The following is an 18,033-nucleotide window of genomic DNA, read 5'->3' as shown; positions in this document are numbered from 1 at the left end:
CTAATAGCTATTGTGTTTTATCTAGGTTGTGAGCATGAAGTTCTTCATTGTATCTTTTTACAGTCTTTTCAGTTTCTGTAAAGTTAGTGGTGTCTCTTTTGATTCTGATTTTGGTGACCAGTGTCTTCCCTCCCATCCTCACCCCCTGCCCCCCGTCAATCTAGTGAAAGGTTTTCCACCTTTTTGATCATCTCAGAGATCCAGTTTTTGGTTGTCTATTTAGCCCTTTGAATATGTTATCCCATTGCCTTCTGGCCTCTTTTTTTTTTTTTTTTTTTTTTTTTTTTTTTTTGATGAAAATTAAGCTATTAATCTTACTTGGGTGCCTTTGTACACAATGAGTGATTTTTCTATATGAAGATATTTTTTTTAACCTTGATTTTTAACAACTTAACTGTAATGTGTGTTGATGAGGATATATTTGTATTTATTCTGCTTAGAGTTTATTCAGTGTCTTAGATATGTAGATGAAGGTTTTTCATCCAGTTTTGCAAAGTTTTCTGCCATTATTTCTTCAGGTATTTTTTCTGCCTGTGTCTCTTTCTCCCTTCCTTCTGGACTCCCATTATATGCACATTGGTGCACTTGAGAGTATCCCACAGGTCTCTTGAGGTCTTTTCACTTTTCCCAGTTGTCTTTTCTTTTTATTGTTCAGATTATATAACATCACTTAATCTATGACTTTTGATTCTTCTGCCAGTTTGCATCTACTGTTGAGCCCCTCTAGTGATTTTTTTTTAATTTGTTAATGAATTTTTTAACTTACAGTGATTTGTTTTCTTTGTTGATGTCTTCTGTTGATTCGTCATCATTACACTTTCCTTTATTTCTTTAAATATGGTTCCCTTTAGTCCTTTGAACATATTTATATTAGCTGCTTTCAAGTCTTTGCTAAGTCTAATATCTGAGCTTCTCACCTCTTTTTATTTACTTACTTGGAGAGAGAGATAGAGAGAGAGAGAGAGAGAGAATGAGCTGGGGAAGGGCACAGAGAAAGAGAGAGAGGAAGAGAGAATCCCAAGCATGCTCCACACTGCCAGCAAGAGCCTGATGGAGGGCTCATACTCATAAACCCTGACTGAGATCATGACCTGAGCTGAAATCTAGAGTTGGATGCTTAACCAACTGAGCCACCCAGGCGCCCCAAGGTTTCTGACATTCTGTAGACCACTTTTTCTTTTATAGGTCACATTTTCCTGTTTCTTTGTATGTCTTGTAATTTTTCATTTATAAGTAGACATTTTAGAGAATATAGCAATTCTATATATTTAGATATATCTATAGATTTAGATATATCTGTATATTTAGAGAATATATGAATTCTTTTAGCTACAAATGTAGTGGTTTTAGCTATTTTTGTTTACTTGATCATTGAGTCTTGTGGATTGCTTCTGTAGTATGATGCTGATGATGTTTCTTCTCAGGTATTTGTTTGTTTTTGGTATGTTTCTTAAGCCTGGCTTCTTAGGGCTTGTACCTGATTGCTAATCCTAGTGGTCAGCCAAGTGACTTGTCAGTGGTTGTGCTTAAACACCTGGAGCTGGTAAGGATTCCACCATTTCCCAGTGGATCTGGCAGTTTACTAGTCCACTCTTTATGCATTTGTAAGCCTCTGGTTGAGCCAGTACTGAGTAATTTACTAAGGACCTGTCTGGTTTCTTCTGACAGCCCTCTGTAGGAACACAGCTTTCTAGAGTACCAGTGATAGATAGGATCTTATCAGTGCCTACTTTGGCTGTCTTGTTCCATATACTCCTCTGTTAAATTTCTGATTGATCCTTCCAGGTTATTGCTTGCCCCACCACTATTGAGACCTTAGTCTAGTTGCGATTTTAGCCTTTTCTCTTTTTTTGCCATTCACATCTCTCCTGTTTTAGACAGTGCTTTCAGGTATGAAACCCCCTGCTCCTCTATCTCATACCTCTTCACCCCATGGAGCTGTGGGAGTGTGGGGAGTATGATGGAACAAGTCTAGACTAAAACTTCATAGGCTTCTGTTACTTTCACAGGTGGGCAATAGATTTTCTTGAATTAATGTTTTCTCAGTTTGTTATGTTGCCTTTGGTTGGTTTCTAGAGTCTTTAAGTGGTTGTTATTTTGGTTATTTTGCTCAGTTTTGTTTCCTTTTGGGGGAGAGGATTTGCTGAGCCATTCATTTCATCATTGAAGAAGTCCTGCCTCAGTACCTTTACTGCTACAAATTGTACTCCATCTTATGGAAAGATCCAAATTAGTCTGTTTCAGCTGCCAGAACAAAATTTCTCAGACTGGGTGCTTTAAACAACAGAAATTTATATTCTGATAGCTTTTAAGAGTAAAAGTTCAAGATTGCAGAGTCAGAGGGTGGTTTTCTGGTGAGGGCTGTCTCTGGTTAGCAGATGCCTGCCTTCTCACTGAGTCCTCATATGACCTTTACCCTGTGCAGGCTCAAAGAGAGATTTTTTTTTTTTTTAACTTCTCCTCTTAAGGACACTTGTCCTATTGGATTACGGCCCCACCCATATGAGTTCATGTAATTTTAATTGCCTCGTTAAAAGCCCCATCTCCAAATACAGTCACATTAGGAGTTAAGAATTCAGTGTATAAATTTGGGAGAGATGCACTTCAGTCCATAACATTTCATGATTCCAAAACCTTGCCACATATAACTTTCTAAAACCCATAGCAGACTTTTGGATAAGAATCTCCATTGTGGAAGGAGTCTCTAAATGATTCTATGCAACCACTAGGTTTCAGCCTTGGGTTTGAGGAAATATTCATTAAGAAATCCCCAACTACAGATGATTAAGTGGTTACTAATTTTTGCTGTTATAAAACAATACTGCAGTGAACAAACATGGTTGTACATATGCATTTCTGTATGCTTATGTCATTGTTTCAGGACAGATACTTTCAGGTAGAATTTCTGAGTTAAAGTCTAAACTACATTGCCTTCCAGAAAATTGTAATGCTACACCAAGTGTGGGAGAAAAGGCAAATTTTCAACCATATCAGATCCTAACTAAGGTCATGATGTCTATATTTGAGTCTTACAGAGTGTAAGGTTCTTGTGTATGACTCCTTGTTAGTAAATACATCTGACTTTTGACGTTCCAAAATGTTTTTTCATTCCATTTTCTGTAGAAAGATCCAGTGTCTAGTGGTAGAAAGTAAATAATTTTTACAAAAATGGTTTTTAGATGGAAAATAGTTTTATAAATTACATCAAAATTTTGTTAGAAGTCTTATCTCCTTTAAATGCCCAGTTTACTATGCTCAAAAAGTTGGCCTTTCAAGGAGCTGCTGGCATGTGTGTTTTTGTTTGGTTTTCAGCTGAAGTAGCTAGGTATATGCTACAAGAGAAACACATGATCCAAGAACATGCCTCTCAGGCTTGATGAGTGGTGTCTTAAGGTAGGAAATGTCATTAGACTCTTAGGCTGAGGATTAAATATACCCTCTCTTAATTGAAAGTTTTTTCGGTAAAGTTTATTTTAACTTATTTTGAGAGACAGAGAGCGCACACATGCAAGTGGGAGAGAGTGAGGGAAACAGATTCCCATGCAGGCTCCAGGCTTTTAGCACAGAGCTTGATGTGGAGCTCAAATTAATAAACCAGAGCTGAAGTCAAGAGACGCTTAACTGACTAAGCCACCCAGGTGCCCCTCAATTGAAAGGTTTTATAGCATTTGTACACTATCAAAGTTTTCAAATAAATTGCTTTGAAATATTTTATAGTTTTGAAGTTCTAATGAAATTGTTTGAATGCAAGAGTATATATACCTCCTTTTATATAAATCCCCACATAAGTTAGAGGTTGTACTGTATACTAAGTATGATAGAAGATCAATTTCTTATATTCCATTAAATAAGCAATGTACAAAAGTGTTCAGAAAGTTGGAGCCAAAATTTTACATGATTTTTACTCTTAATTTAATAATGTTGCTCTGAAATCTATTTTAGCAGGTTTCCCTTTGTCCAAAGGTACTGTAAAGGGAATTAGATTGTAAAGTTTACATTGTAAAGTGCAGTTACATGTAGTTAAATCAACAGAGAACCTTGGATGAAGGTTCTGGCATTCTCTTGCTAAGGCAACATAATTTAAAGGATGATGGCAGTCAAGGTTTGAAATAATTTTGTGACTTTTTTTTTCATTCCTAGAAACGACGACTTGAACACAGTAAAAATGTAAATACAGAAAAGCTAAGAGCTCCTGTTATTTGTGTACTTGGACATGTGGATACAGGGAAGACAAAAATTCTAGATAAAGTAAGAAAATATTGTTAGCTTTGATACTTCTTAAGTGAATGATATCTTATAAAAAGCTAATAGAAACCATAGCATATATAGGCAGTTCTGTTAAATAGGTTGCTACCTTCTTACTGCTTTTGCTTCTTTTTATATTTTGAAATACAAATCTGAATCTGCTATCTTATCCCAGCTTCGTCACACACATGTACAAGATGGTGAAGCAGGTGGCATTACGCAACAAATTGGGGCCACCAATGTTCCCCTTGAAGCTATTAATGAACAGACTAAGATGATTAAAAATGTAAGTACAAATGTAAATGTATTTTGCATGTTTCAATCTCTAATAAAAATTCAAATATAGGAAAAAAGGTTAGTATAAAGACCCACGTGCTCACTATTTATAATTAACACTCGTGCCACTTTGCTCTGTTTTGCTTCAGATCTTTTTTTTCCCCTCACAAGAAAACATTAGATGAATAGGAGCCCTCAAGTTTCATTTCCTTTCCTCTTGCTCCCAGAGGCAATCACTATTTTGAAGTTAGAGTATGTTTCGCCTACATGTTTTAACACTTTCACCATAGATCTCCATGTTTAAAAACTGTTTCCTCCCACACCCTTTTTAGCTTCTATCAAATTGATTGTATTTTCTTTATCTCCCTTATATTCTCTACTTTGGAGATCCGCTTATTTATCCAAAATATAACACAATAAAGAAAATCACATAAGATTAAGGTAAAAACTTAACGAATCATTATAAAGCAAAACCTTTGTGAAATCCATGTTAGGAGATAGAATCTTGGCAATTACCTCAGAAGACCTCTCTTATGTCCCTTTCCAATCAAAACACTCTTCTACTCAGGAGGAACTTTTAAAGTAATCTCTACCTTTAATGTGTTAGAGGTTGCAAAATGTTGCTATTCTAAGCCTATTATTGTGTTTATTTATTGGATTACTTCTTTAGAAAAACTGCCTGGTTTGCTGTTTGGTTACTCAGGATAATATGTATAGTGAAGGCAGAATAAATGCCTAATCCTTTACCTTATTTACTAACTTTAAAAATAAAGAGTGACTAATTTTGTTCGGTTTTGTATTGCTATAAACTCATGGATTGAAACATATTTACTGTGTTTTAATTCATTTATTCTTGTGGTGAGATAGTCTCATCTTCATCTACTGATTGGCTACTGAGTCTTTTTGGTTCTCTTTTAGTAGTGTTTGGTTGCATCCATGCTGTTTGGTGTAGCAGAATCTTCCAGGCTCATCTACATACCATGCTCCAGTCTTGGAACTGGGCCTTATAAAAAAAAAAAAAAGAAAGAATCCGTAATTCCATTATCCTAGAGCAGGTGAAAAAGGGTAAATTTGGAACTGAGAAGTAATAAAATTGATAAATGACACACATGATAAATTATTACATGCTAATGTGTCTCTACTCCTTATTTTGTCTTAGTTTAGTATATAGAAAGGGTCTACAAATTTGTCTCCAGTTTGGGGAAGGGAGGTTTGGTTGAGATTGTTTTATGAAGCTTGTTTTCTGGTAGATTCCTAAGGAAGGAATAATGGGAATAATATTCTTTGAGTTTTTGAATATTGTATACTTTGTGGACTTCATCCTGGAAAGTCAGTTGGCTCCATATAAAATATTTGATTCTCATTTCCTTTCCTTAAATATCTTAAATGTTACGCTGGTTTCTTCTCACATAAATTATTGCCTTTCAAGTTTGATCACAAGCTGGTTTTCATCCTTTTATAAGTAATGTGGCCTTTCTGCATCTTGGTGTTGATTGTTCCAGGTCAGTTTTCCAGTTATGTGGAAATTTTCCAGTTCCATCTCAGTATGTAGTTTAAAATATTTGAGCACCATTTTCTTGAATTATAGTTTTTTAAATTCATAATTTAGAATTTATCTTGGTTGTAATTTATCTGGTATTTCTATGTTAGTCATTGGAGATTTTTCAACAGCTCATTCCACTAGTTGCCAGAACTTGAAATCTGGTTTTATTTTAGAACACAGTTAAAGAGCACGATTTTTATTAGACGTATATTAAAGTTCTCAGGATAACTTTTATATGACAATTCTATTTTTTGTATTCCAGAAATACAAAATAGAAATAATTATGGTGCCCAATGAATGTTGATTTAAGATCACCAGTATGCAAATATGAGAGGTTTTACATGATGAATCATTTTGACATAGAACAGGAGATAAGATTTTGAAAAATCATTTGAAGATTGACAAAAAGTATAGATAAACAAGTAAAAGTTTTGTGTGTGCGTGAGAGAGAGATTTGTTGGTCAGTGCCACACTTTAGGTTAAAGGAGAATGTGCATATCAGGCATGTTGTAATTTTTTTCCATTCATTAATGAACTTTTGTCCAGAAAACTAAGTGTTTATAATGTTATTTAAATAAAGCAGCATATGAAGTCTTTCTTAAAGATATTTCAGGTTGATGAGGTAAATTTTCTTTAAAATGTATTTTAGGATATTTTTCAAAGCTTAGAATTGCTTTAAAGTTGGAACAGATACATTTTTCAAACAGCGAGAACCTCTTCTTGTATGTCACCTTTTATAGATAGTCACTCTAAGATGACTGCTGTCATTTATTACTTACTGATAATCTGCTCAAAAATTTTTATGACCTTAACAAAGAGAATGTTTTCTTATTTCATTTTTTTAGTTGCAAAACTCCTTTTGATATTAATGAAAATACTGTTGTGCTTTGCTGCTTGACTCACTGTTTTAAAACCATTTTTTAGAAAAGGGAGTGGTGATATTTTTAAGTTTTCATGGCAGAATAATTGTTTTTATAAGAAACTTTATAAAGTTTGGCTTCCTGAAGCTCTCCACTTTTCTTCACCTTTTCTAGTTTGATAGAGAGAATGTACGAATTCCAGGGATGCTGATTATTGATACTCCCGGCCATGAGTCTTTCAGGTAAGAGCAACTTGAAACCAAACTGCTTGAAACGATTAAGTCTAAAAGTTCAGTGAGTCAGAACGTCTGATTAATCAATTTTGGGGTTGTATTTTAAGATATGTGGTCCCACTATTGATCCTTATCTGTGCCTTACTGAATATGCAATACTTTATTTGGATACTTGTATTTTGTAGAGATCTTTTATACTTTGAAAGACCAAATCCTAATACATACTTGGTCTGTCTCCTGTGAAACCCATTATAGGTGGAATTTATCCTGTTGCCTCTTGGCCATATTCCTTAGTGCAAAAAACTTGGCCAGTACAATTTGCAGAAATATTGGAGTAACTTCTGGAACTAACTCATTCCAGCTGATGTCAATTCACTGTGTCAGATAAGCATTTGGCAAGTTAAGGGCTACTGGCACTTGAATGTTAATGCATGCGCTTCATTTTGTTTTTTTTTTTCTGTAGGTTTTACAAAGAAATTAAAAATTTGTTTAAGCAAAATAGTAATTTTAAGATTTCTACTTATTCATCTTTTCCCCTCTTTTCAACAGTAATCTAAGAAACAGAGGAAGCTCTCTTTGTGATATTGCTATTTTAGTCGTTGATATTATGCATGGTTTGGAGCCCCAAACAATTGAATCTATTAACCTTCTGAAATCTAAAAAATGTCCCTTCATTGTTGCACTCAATAAGGTAAGCTCCCCTGAAAAATTAAATGTGAAGACATGGTTCTTAAATTTTTGTGATTAAACAAATGTGCCATAGTATAACTTTCATATAAGAATATGTACTCATGCCAAGTTAAATGTATTTTGACAGATTTATACACACATATAAAACCACTACCATCGGAACATAGACCATCTCCATATTCCCAGAATGTTCCCTCGTATTCTGTTACAGTAAGCCTACCCCCTTTGTCAAACCCAAACACTGATCCTCCCATCAGATCAGTCTATAAAACAGACTGTTTCATATTAATGGAATTACACAGTGTGTAATCTTTTGAGTCTGGCATTTTCCACACACTTGTTATTTTGCATTTATCCGTGTTGCATATACCATTAGTGGTTCCTTTTCATTGATGAGTAATATTTCATCATCTGAATAATACCACACTTCATCCAACTTACAAATTGAAGAATATTTGCATTGATTCCACTTCTAGCTTATTAAGGAAGCAGCTATGAACATTTCCACAGGTCTTTGGGTTGACATTTCTTTTGGGTAACTATTTAAAAAGAGAACTGCTGGGTCAAGTGGTATTTATATGTTTCACTTAATTAGAAAATGACATTTTCCCAAAGAGATCATACCACTTTATATTTTAGGATTTCAGTTCTGCAAATTCTTGCCAACATTTGTTCTACCTACAGCTGTTGTAGTAAGTGTGTAATGCTAAATTATTATGGTTTCATTTGCATTTCTGTCATGACTAATGGCATCAAGAATCTTTTCATGTATTTATTTGCCATCTCTCTCTTTGTGAAGTAACTATTTTAAAATCTTGGTTCATTTTTTATTAGATTGTTGTCTTGTGGAATTTTTAGAGTTCTTTATTGTTGATATAAGTCTTTTGTCAGTTATGCGTATTGCCGGTATGTTCTTGTAGTCTAGGACTTGGTTTTTCATTTTTGTGATGATGTGTTTTGAAAAGCAAAAGTTTCGGGGCGCCTGGGTGGCGCAGTCGGTTAAGCGTCCGACTTCAGCCAGGTCACGATCTCGCGGTCCGTGAGTTCGAGCCCCGCGTCGGGCTCTGGGCTGATGGCTCAGAGCCTGGAGCCTGTTTCCGATTCTGTGTCTCCCTCTCTCTCTGCCCCTCCCCCGTTCATGCTCGGTCTCTCTCTGTCCCAAAAATAAATAAACGTTGAAAAAAAAATTTAAAAAAAAAAAAAGAAAAGCAAAAGTTTCTAATTTTGGTGAAGTCTGATGTGTGGGAATTCTTTATAATTTGTGCTTCTTATGTTCTCTGTAAGTAATCTTTAACCACCCCAAGTTTATGAAGAAAATTTTTAAGTGTTTCTAGATAGTTAACATTTAGGTCTGTGATTATTTTTAGTTAATTTTTGTGTATAGTATAATTTAAGGATCAGGGTACACTTTTTTCTACGAATATCCAGTTCAAAACCTTTTGTTGGAAAGATTATATTTTCTTTTTTGATTTCTTTTTATAATGATGTATAGTTGACACAAGGTTACATTAGTTTCAGGTGTACAACATAGTGATTATTATATTCTACATTGTTTTGCTGTGCTGACAAATGTAGCTACTGTCACTGTATATTCTACTATTATAGTAGCATCAACTATATTCCTATGCTGTATCATTCATTCTTGTGATTTATACATTCTATAACTGGAGTCCTATACCTCTTACTCCCCTTTACCCATTTTACCCATGCCTGTCCACCTCCAGCCTCTGACAATCGCATTGTTATGTTTATGGGTCTGTTTCTACTTTTTGGTTGTTTGCTTGTTTGTTTTTTTTTTTTTTTTCTTCTTCTTCTTTTTAGATTACACATATAAGAAATCATATGGTATTTGTCTTTCTCTGCTAGGCTTATTTCACTTAGCATAATATCCTCTGGGTCTGTACACGTAAATGGCAAGATGTCATTCATTATTATAGCTGAGTAATACTCCATTGTGTGTAGTGTGTGTGTGTGTGTACATGTACATACCACATCTTATCCATTTAACTGTCATTGAACACTTAGGTTTCTTCCATATCTCGGATATTGTAAATACTGCAGCAAACATGGGGTGCCTCTGTGTTTTCATATTAGGGTTTTCATTTTCTTTGGGTAAACACCCAGTAGTGGAATTGCTGGATTATAATGGTATTTATATTTTTAATTTTTTGAGGAAACTCCATACTGTTTTCCACATTGGTTGCTCCAATTTACATTGCCACCAACAGTGTAGGAGGACTCCCTTTTCTACACATCCTCAATGACACTAGTTATTGTCTTTTTGATACTAGCCATTCTAACTCTGTAATAAGGTGATATCTCATTGTGGTTTTGTTTGTGTTTCCCTGATGATTAATGATGGTGAGCATCTTTTCAGGCGTCTCTTGACCATCTGGATGTCTTATGGATGGAAAAATGTTTATTTAGGTTTTCTACCCTTTTTTAAATTTGGATCATATGTGTTTGGGGGTATAGCATGGTAGATGGTCTTTATGTTTGATGTTAACTCTATTGGCTATATCATTTGCAAATACCTTCTCTCATTCCATAGGTTGCCTTTCTGTTTGTTTAAATTTTCCCTCACTGTACAAAAGGTTTTCATTTTGGTGTAGTCTCAATAGCTTATTTTTATTTTTGTTTCCCTTGTCTTTGGAGACATAGAAAAATGCTGCTACAGCTGATGTCAGGGAAATTACTGCCTTTGTTCTCTAATAGTTTTGTGGTTTTAGGTCTTACCTTTAGGTCTTTAATACATTTTAAGTTTATTTTTGTGTATGGTGTTAGAAAGTGGTCCAGTTTTATTGTTTTATAGCTGTCCAGTTTTCCCAGCATCATTTGTTGAAGAGACTACTTTTCCCCATTGTATATTCCTTTCTCCTTTGTAACAGATTGACCCTAAAGCATTGGTTTATTTCAGAGTTCTATTCTGTTCCAATGATCTATGTGTCTGTTTTTGTGCCAGTATCATTCTGTTTTCATTACTTTAGTGTTGTACTATAGCTTGAAATCTGGGATTGTGTTATTTCCAGCTTTGTTATTTTTTCTAAAGATTGCTTTGGCTGTTTAGAGTCTTTTGTGATTCTGTACAGATTTTAGGATTATTTGTTAAAGTTCTGTGAAAAATGCTTTTGGTATTTTGATTGGGACTGCATTGAATCTGTAGGTTGCTTTGGGTAGGATGGACGTTTTAACAGTATTCTTCCAGTCCATGAGTGTGGTCTTTCTTTGTATTTGTTTGTGTCATTTTCCATTTCTTATATCAGTGTCTTTGAGTTTTCAGAGTACAGATTTTTTACAGTTTTGGTTAAATTTGTTCCTAGGTATTTTATTCTTTCTGGTACAACTGTAAATGGAATGGTTTTCTTAACTTGCCTTTCTCCTACTTCATTATTAGTGTATAGAAATGCAAGAGATTTTTGCATATTAATTTTGTATCCTCCAACTTTATTGAATTAATGTAGTTTAATAAATTTTTGGTGGAGTCTTTAGGGGTTTCTGTATGTATTATCCTGTCATGTACTGATAGTGACACTTTTACCTCTTCCTAACCAATTTGGATGCCTTTTGTTGTCTGATTGCTACTGCTGGGACTTCCCATGCTATGTTGAATAAAAGTGACAAAAGCAGACATTCTTGCCCTGTTCCTGATCTAAGAAGAAAAGTTCTGTTTTTCACCACTGAATATGATGTTAGCTGAAGGTTTGTCATATATGGCCTTCATTATGTTGCAGTATGTTCCCTCTAAACCCACTTTGTTGAGTTTTTATCATGAATGGATATTGGCTTTTGTCAGATGCCTTTTCTGAATCTGTTGAGATGATCTTACGATTTTTGTCCTTCATTTTGTTAATGTGGTGTATCAGCTTGATTGATTTGTGGATATTGAACCATCTTTGCATCCCTAGAATACATCCCACTTGGTTGTGGTGAATGATCCTTTTCAGTGTATTGTTGAATTCAACTTGCTCATTTTGAGGATTTTTTCATCTGTGTTCATTAGACATTGGCATGCAGTTTTCTTTTTTTGTAATGTCTTTGTCTGGTTTTGGAATTGGGGTAATCCTAGCATCATAGAATGTATTTGGAAATTTTCCTTCCTCTTCTATTTTCTGAAATAGTTTGAGCAGAATAGCTATTAACCGTTTTTTAAATGTTAGGTAGAATTCACCTTTGAAGCCATTTGGTTTCAGAAGTCCTAGACTTTTGTTTATTGGGACTGTTTTCATTATTGGTTCAATTTTGTTACTAGTAATTGGTCTGTTTAGATTTTCTGTTTCCTCCTGATTCTGTCTTAGAAGATTGTATGTTTTCCATTATTATTTCTTCTAAGTTGTCAAAGTTGTTGGCATATAATTTTTTTGTAATAAACTCATAGTCTTTTGTATTTCTGTGGTGTCAGTTACTTCTCTTTTTTTTTTTTTTTTTAAACGTTTTTTATTTTTTTTGGGACAGAGAGAGACAGAGCATGAACGGGGGAGGGCCAGAGAGAGAGGGAGACACAGAATCAGAAACAGGCTCCAGGCTCTGAGCCATCAGCCCAGAGCCGACGCGGGGCTCGAACTCACAGGCGCGAGATCGTGACCTGGCTGAAGTCGGACGCTTAACCGACTGCGCCACCCAGGCGCCCCAGTTACTTCTCTTTAATTTCTGATTTTGAGTCTTCTTTTTTCTCAATGAGTCTAGCTAAAGGTTTATTAATTTTGTTTTTCGTTTCAAAAAATGAGCTGTTGGTTTCATTGACTTTTCCTGTTTTTTTTTTATAGTCTCTTTCATTCACTTCTTCTCTGATGTTTATTATTTCCTTCCTTCTACTAACTTGGGGCTTTTTTTGTTTTTGTTTTTCCATTTTTAGGTATAAGGTTAGATTGTTTACTTGAGGTTTTTCTACTTCTTCTTTTTTTGAAATTTATTGTCAAATTGATTTCCATACAACACCCAGTGCTCATCCCAAAAGGTGCCCTCCTCAGTACCTATCAGAGATTTTTCTGCTTCTTGAGATATGCCTGTATTGCTATGAATTTTCCTCTTAGAACTGCTTTCACTGTTATCACAAAGATGTTGGACTGTTGTGTTTTTGTTTTCATTTGTCTCAAGATATTTTTTTTTAATTAAAAAAAAGTTTTTTGAATGTTATTTTTGAGAGAGAGACAGAGCACAAGCTGGGGAGGGGCAGAGAGAGAGGGAGGGAGACACAGAATCTGAAATAGGCTCCAGGCAGGGCTCGAACTCTGAACCAGCAAGATCATGACCTGAGCCAAAGTTGGGCAGTGAACCATCTGAGCCACGCAGGTGCCCCTTGTCAAGTTATTTTTAAAATTTCCTCTTTGATGTCTTCGTTGACCTACTGGTTGTTTAGTACCATGTTGTTTAGCTTCCACATGTTTGTTTTCAGTTTTTTTCTTTTTTCTAGAAAAATGTAATTTATATTTTTATACTGTTGTGATTCTAAAAGATTGATATTATTTCAGTCTTCTTAAATTTATTGAAACTTATTTTGTGGCCTAACATGATCTTTCCTGAAGAATGTTCCATGTGCACTTGAAAAGAATGTATTCTTTTGTTTGTGCATGGCATGTACTGTACATGTCCGTTAAGTCCATTTAGTCAAATGTGTCATTCAGAGATACTGTTTCTTTATTGATTTGTACCTGGATGATCTGTCCATTCAGGTAAGTGGGGTATTAAAGCCCCCTACTATTCTTGTATTACTTGCAGTTTCTCCTTTTACATCTGTTAATAATTGCTTTATTTATTTATTTAGGTGCATAAATATTTACAATTGTGGTATCTTCTTGTTGGATTGATTTCTTCATTATTCTGTAGTGTCCTTCTTTGTCTCTTGTAATAGTCTTTGCTTTAAAGTCTCTTGTCTGATATTAGCATTGCTGCCCTGGCTATTGTTTTCTTTCTACTTTCATGTACATGGAATAGCTTTTTCTGTCCCTTTTCTTTTACTCTGTATATGTTCAGGGCTAAAGTGTAGGCAGCAAATGGTTCTATTTTCTTTCTTTTTTTTTTTTTTTTTTTTAAGCTTATTTATATATTTTGAGAGATAGAGCAAGCACTCCACAGGCAGGGGAGGGGCAGAGAGAAGGAGAGACAGAATCCTAAGCAGTCTCTGTGCCATCAGCACAGAGCCCCATGTGGGGCTCGAACTCAATGAACTGAGGGATCATGATGACCTGAGCCAAGATCAAGAGTTTGAACACTTAACTGACTGAGCCACGTAGGTGCCCCAAATGGTTCTGTTTTCTTAACCATTCTGTCACCCTATGTTTTTTGATTGGAACATTTAGACCATTTACCTTTAAACTAATTATTGATAAGGATGTACTTATTGCCATTTTTCAATTGTTCTCTGGTTGTTTTTGTAATTCTCTCTTCCTTTCTTGCTCTCTTTTTTTGTGATTAATGATTTTCTTTAGTGTCATGATTGGATTTTTTTGGTGTCTATTAATGGTTTTGTGGTTATCATGAAGTTCATGTATATAACATCCCAAGTATATAGCAGTCTGTTAATGGTCACTTATGTTTGAGCATCGTCTAGAAGAACCTCATTTTTATTTACCTCCTCTACATATTAAATATATATTGTTATATTTTGCATCTTTTTTATTTTGTCAGGCTTCTTTCCTTTCATAATTTTGTTCTCTCATGGCCTTTTCTTTTCCATTTACAGAAGTCTCTTTGACATTTCTTATAAGGCTGTTGTAGTGGCGAAGAACTCCTTTTTGTTTGGGAAACTCTTTAGCTGTCCTTCATTTCTGAATGATAATCTTGCTGGGTAGTGTTCTTGATTGTGGTTCTTTTCTACTCCTTTCTGGCCAGCAAATTTCTGCTGAAGTATCAGCTGATTGCCTTGTGAGGCTTAATCTCGTTTGGAGCTTTCTGTGCCTCCTGAATCTGAATGTGTTTCCTCTCCAGGGGTAGGGACGTTTTTCAGCTATTACTTCTTAGGATAAGTTCTCTGCCCCTTTTTTTAAGTCTTCTCCTTATCAGGCCTTTATAACATGAATGTTTGTTTGCTTGATGTTACCCTGTTATCCAACAGATCCCTTACTCTATAATTATTTTTAAATTCTTTTTTCCCCCCTTTGGTGCTTTCCATTCCCCTGCTTTCCAAATCACTGATCCATTCTTCTCATCCTCAAATCTATCGAATCCCTTTAATGTGTTTTTCATCTGCTATTCTTCAACTCTGATTCCTTCTTTTTTATATTTTATATGTCTTTTTTGAAGTTCTGCCTGACTTCATTCATGGTTCTCTCCAGTCCAGTAAGCATCTTCATTACTATTACTTTGAACTCTTGATCAGGCATACTGCTGATCTCCATTTCATTTAATTCTTTTTCTGAAGTTTTATCTTTTTCTTTGTTTGGAGTATATTCTTTTTGTCATTTTGATTTACTTCTTCTGTTTATTTCTATGGATTAGGTGGAACGACTATTTTTCCTTAACTAGAGGGAATAATCTTGAGTGTGGGTTCCTGTGTAGAATGTGCTTGGTGAGTTGGGGTGGCTATCTGGACTGTGGTGTTTATGGACTGTGGATCCTAGCATTCTCCATGCTAGGGCCACCCTGGTGTGATAGTCAGAAGTGAAGTGGGTTCAAACCAGGTGTTCCTGGGGCTCTTCACCCAGAGGGCAGCACAGCTGGAGTTGAAATGGGTGGAAGCCAGGGGGTCCCAGGGCTCTCTTTATGGAGGGCATCCTAGCATCACAGCTAGAGCTGAAGTGGGTGTAACCGAGGGGATTCTGGGGCTCTCCTTGCAGAGAACACTGACAGGATAGCTGAAACTTAGTGGACACAGGCTGGGGCAGTACTGTGGCACTCTGCATTGAATGCACTCTGAGTACAGCTGAATCTGAAGTGGATGCGAGCTAGGGCTCCTGGGGCTCTCCACGCAGGGATGCCCTGGTAGGGTGACTAAAGCCAAGGCAGGTATGGGCAAGGATTGTCATGGGTCACTGCACACAGGGGTGTCCTGGCAGGGCGGCTAGAACCAAGGTGGGTACAGACTCGGGGTGCCTTGGGCACTCCATGAAGGAGATTCCCTGGCGAGTTGTCTGGAGTATAAGCTGGTGTGGGTTGGGAGGTTCTAATATGCTCTAAGCCAGGGGAGTCCTGGCAAATTGTCTGGAGCTGCAGTGGTGTGGGCCTGAGTGTTCTAGGGTGCTTTGTGTTTGTGTCACTTTGACGGACAGCTGCAGCTGTAGTGAGGCATGTAGTGAGGCTGGCTAGGCATGTCCTGGTATGCTGCACCGCACAGGAGCCATCTTGATGGAATGGCTTGGGTTGGGTGTGGGCTAGGGACTCAGGGCTGACTGAGGTGTTAGGCCATCTAGAATGCCTGGACCTTGCTCCTGTCCACGCTGCCAGGGTGGAGGCACTTGACAGTTCCTCTTGACCTGGAGAGAGTTTCAGCAGTTCCCCTGCTGTTAGGCAGAGTTCTGGAGCTGGTTCCTTTATATTCTAGATGTCTTCGCAAACCAGAGCTTTTTTTCTGCACCCCAGGGCAAATGAATCTACTCACAGTCCTTCAGTACTATCCTTCCACACAGAAGTTTGCAGTGTTGATGGGGGTCCTCTTTGTTTCTGTGACTCTGTCTCTCTTGCCATTCTCTACATGGTCTTTGTTGTACAGAAGCTGTTAGCTCTCCGTTCTTCTTCAGGATGAATTGTTCTGTAAATAGGTATAGTTTTAGTGTGTCCCTGGAGGTGGTGAGGTCGGTGTCTCCCTATATATTGCCATCTTGGACCAGCAGTTCTGCACTGAATTACTTTTGAATCTTTGTTGACTGCTAATTGACCATGTACATATGTCCCTTTTTGGTATTTATCTTCTCTTCCATTGACCTGTATATCTATCCTTATGCCACTACTACCCTGTTTTGGTTATTATAATTTATAGTAATGTCTTGAAAGCAGGTATTGGTAATTTTAACTTTTTGTTTCTCAGAATTGTTCTGGTTATTTTAGGGCTCTTGAATTTTCATATGAAGTTCAGAATCTGCTTAGTTTTTACAAAAGGACTTTTGGAATTTTGTTTGGGATTGTATTTAATTTGTAGGTAAATTCTGTGAGAGTTGACATTTTATCAAAATTGAGTCTTCTGATAAGTGAACATGACATCTCTATATTTATTTACTTAGTTTTTTATTTCTTCTTGGTGATATTTTGTACCTTTATTGTCCATGTGTTGGACATATTTTTCTAAATTTATCCATAGTATTTTCATGGTTTTGATGCTGTTGTGAATAACATTTAAAATTTTGGGGTTTGTAATTTATATAGGAATATAGTTGATTTTTATGTATTCATTTTTAAATCTTGTGATGTTACTAATTTCACTGATTAGGCCTAGAAGCTTCTTTTGTAGATCATGTGGGATTTTCCATCTACATGATTATGTTATCTGCAAATAAAGGGTTTGTTTTACTTTTTCCCTTCATGCATGTGCTCTGTAAATTTTCTTCTTCCTGACTGCACTAACTAGACCTTCTGGAACAATGTTGAATAGAAGTAATGACAGACTTCTTGCTTTCTGCCGTACCTTACGGGGAAGTACTTGATCTTTTACCATTACATGTGATGTCAGCAGTAGGTTGCTTAAAGTGTTACTCTTGTTTAAGTCATGAGATGTTAAAATTTGTCAGATGGCTTATTCTGCTTCTCTTAAGATATTCATGTGGCTTTTCCTCTTTATTCTGTAACATGAGTTACTGTTGATATTTTGAGGAGAGTTTACTAACATTTTATTATGAAGACTTTTTTTTTTTTTTTTACAGAGCCATTTAAGATTTCATAGCAGTGTTGACAGGAAGGTAGAGATTTCCCACATACACGTATGCATAGCCTCCCAATATCAGCACCCTCCCTCCCACACCAGAGTGGTACATTTGTTGTAATTGATGAACTTACACTGACACATCATTATCACCCAAAGTCTATAGTTTAGGGTTCATTCTTGGTGTTGTACATTCTGTGGGTTTGGACAGATGTATAATGACATGTATCCAACATTTTGGTATCATGTTATTTTCACTGCTTTAAAAATCCTTTCCACTTTTCCTGTTTCTTACCCCATCTCTCAGTCCCTGGCAAAAAGATCCCTGATCTTTGTACTGTCTGCATAGTTTTGCCTTCTCTGGACTGTCATAGGTGGAATCATATAGGATTTTACAGT

The 18,033-nt window shown here is 36.0% G+C and overlaps 1 protein-coding gene across 3 annotated transcripts in view; it reads left to right on the top strand.

Annotated features, from left to right (window-relative positions):
- EIF5B (eukaryotic translation initiation factor 5B) overlaps positions 1–18,033 on the top strand; it is a 93,966-nt gene that overhangs the window by 62,414 nt on the left and 13,519 nt on the right. For all 3 annotated transcript variants that reach the window (XM_047851172.1, XM_047851171.1, XM_047851173.1), the window contains 4 exons: positions 4,141–4,248; positions 4,421–4,531; positions 7,099–7,166; positions 7,707–7,848. In XM_047851172.1, the coding sequence (XP_047707128.1) occupies positions 4,141–4,248; positions 4,421–4,531; positions 7,099–7,166; positions 7,707–7,848 (429 nt within the window). The remainder of the gene's footprint in view (positions 1–4,140; positions 4,249–4,420; positions 4,532–7,098; positions 7,167–7,706; positions 7,849–18,033) is intronic.

This window comes from Prionailurus viverrinus, chromosome A3 (genome assembly GCF_022837055.1).
Source record: "Prionailurus viverrinus isolate Anna chromosome A3, UM_Priviv_1.0, whole genome shotgun sequence".
Classification (NCBI taxonomy): domain Eukaryota; kingdom Metazoa; phylum Chordata; class Mammalia; order Carnivora; family Felidae; genus Prionailurus; species Prionailurus viverrinus.
This window is presented reverse-complemented; position numbering and strand designations above follow the sequence as displayed.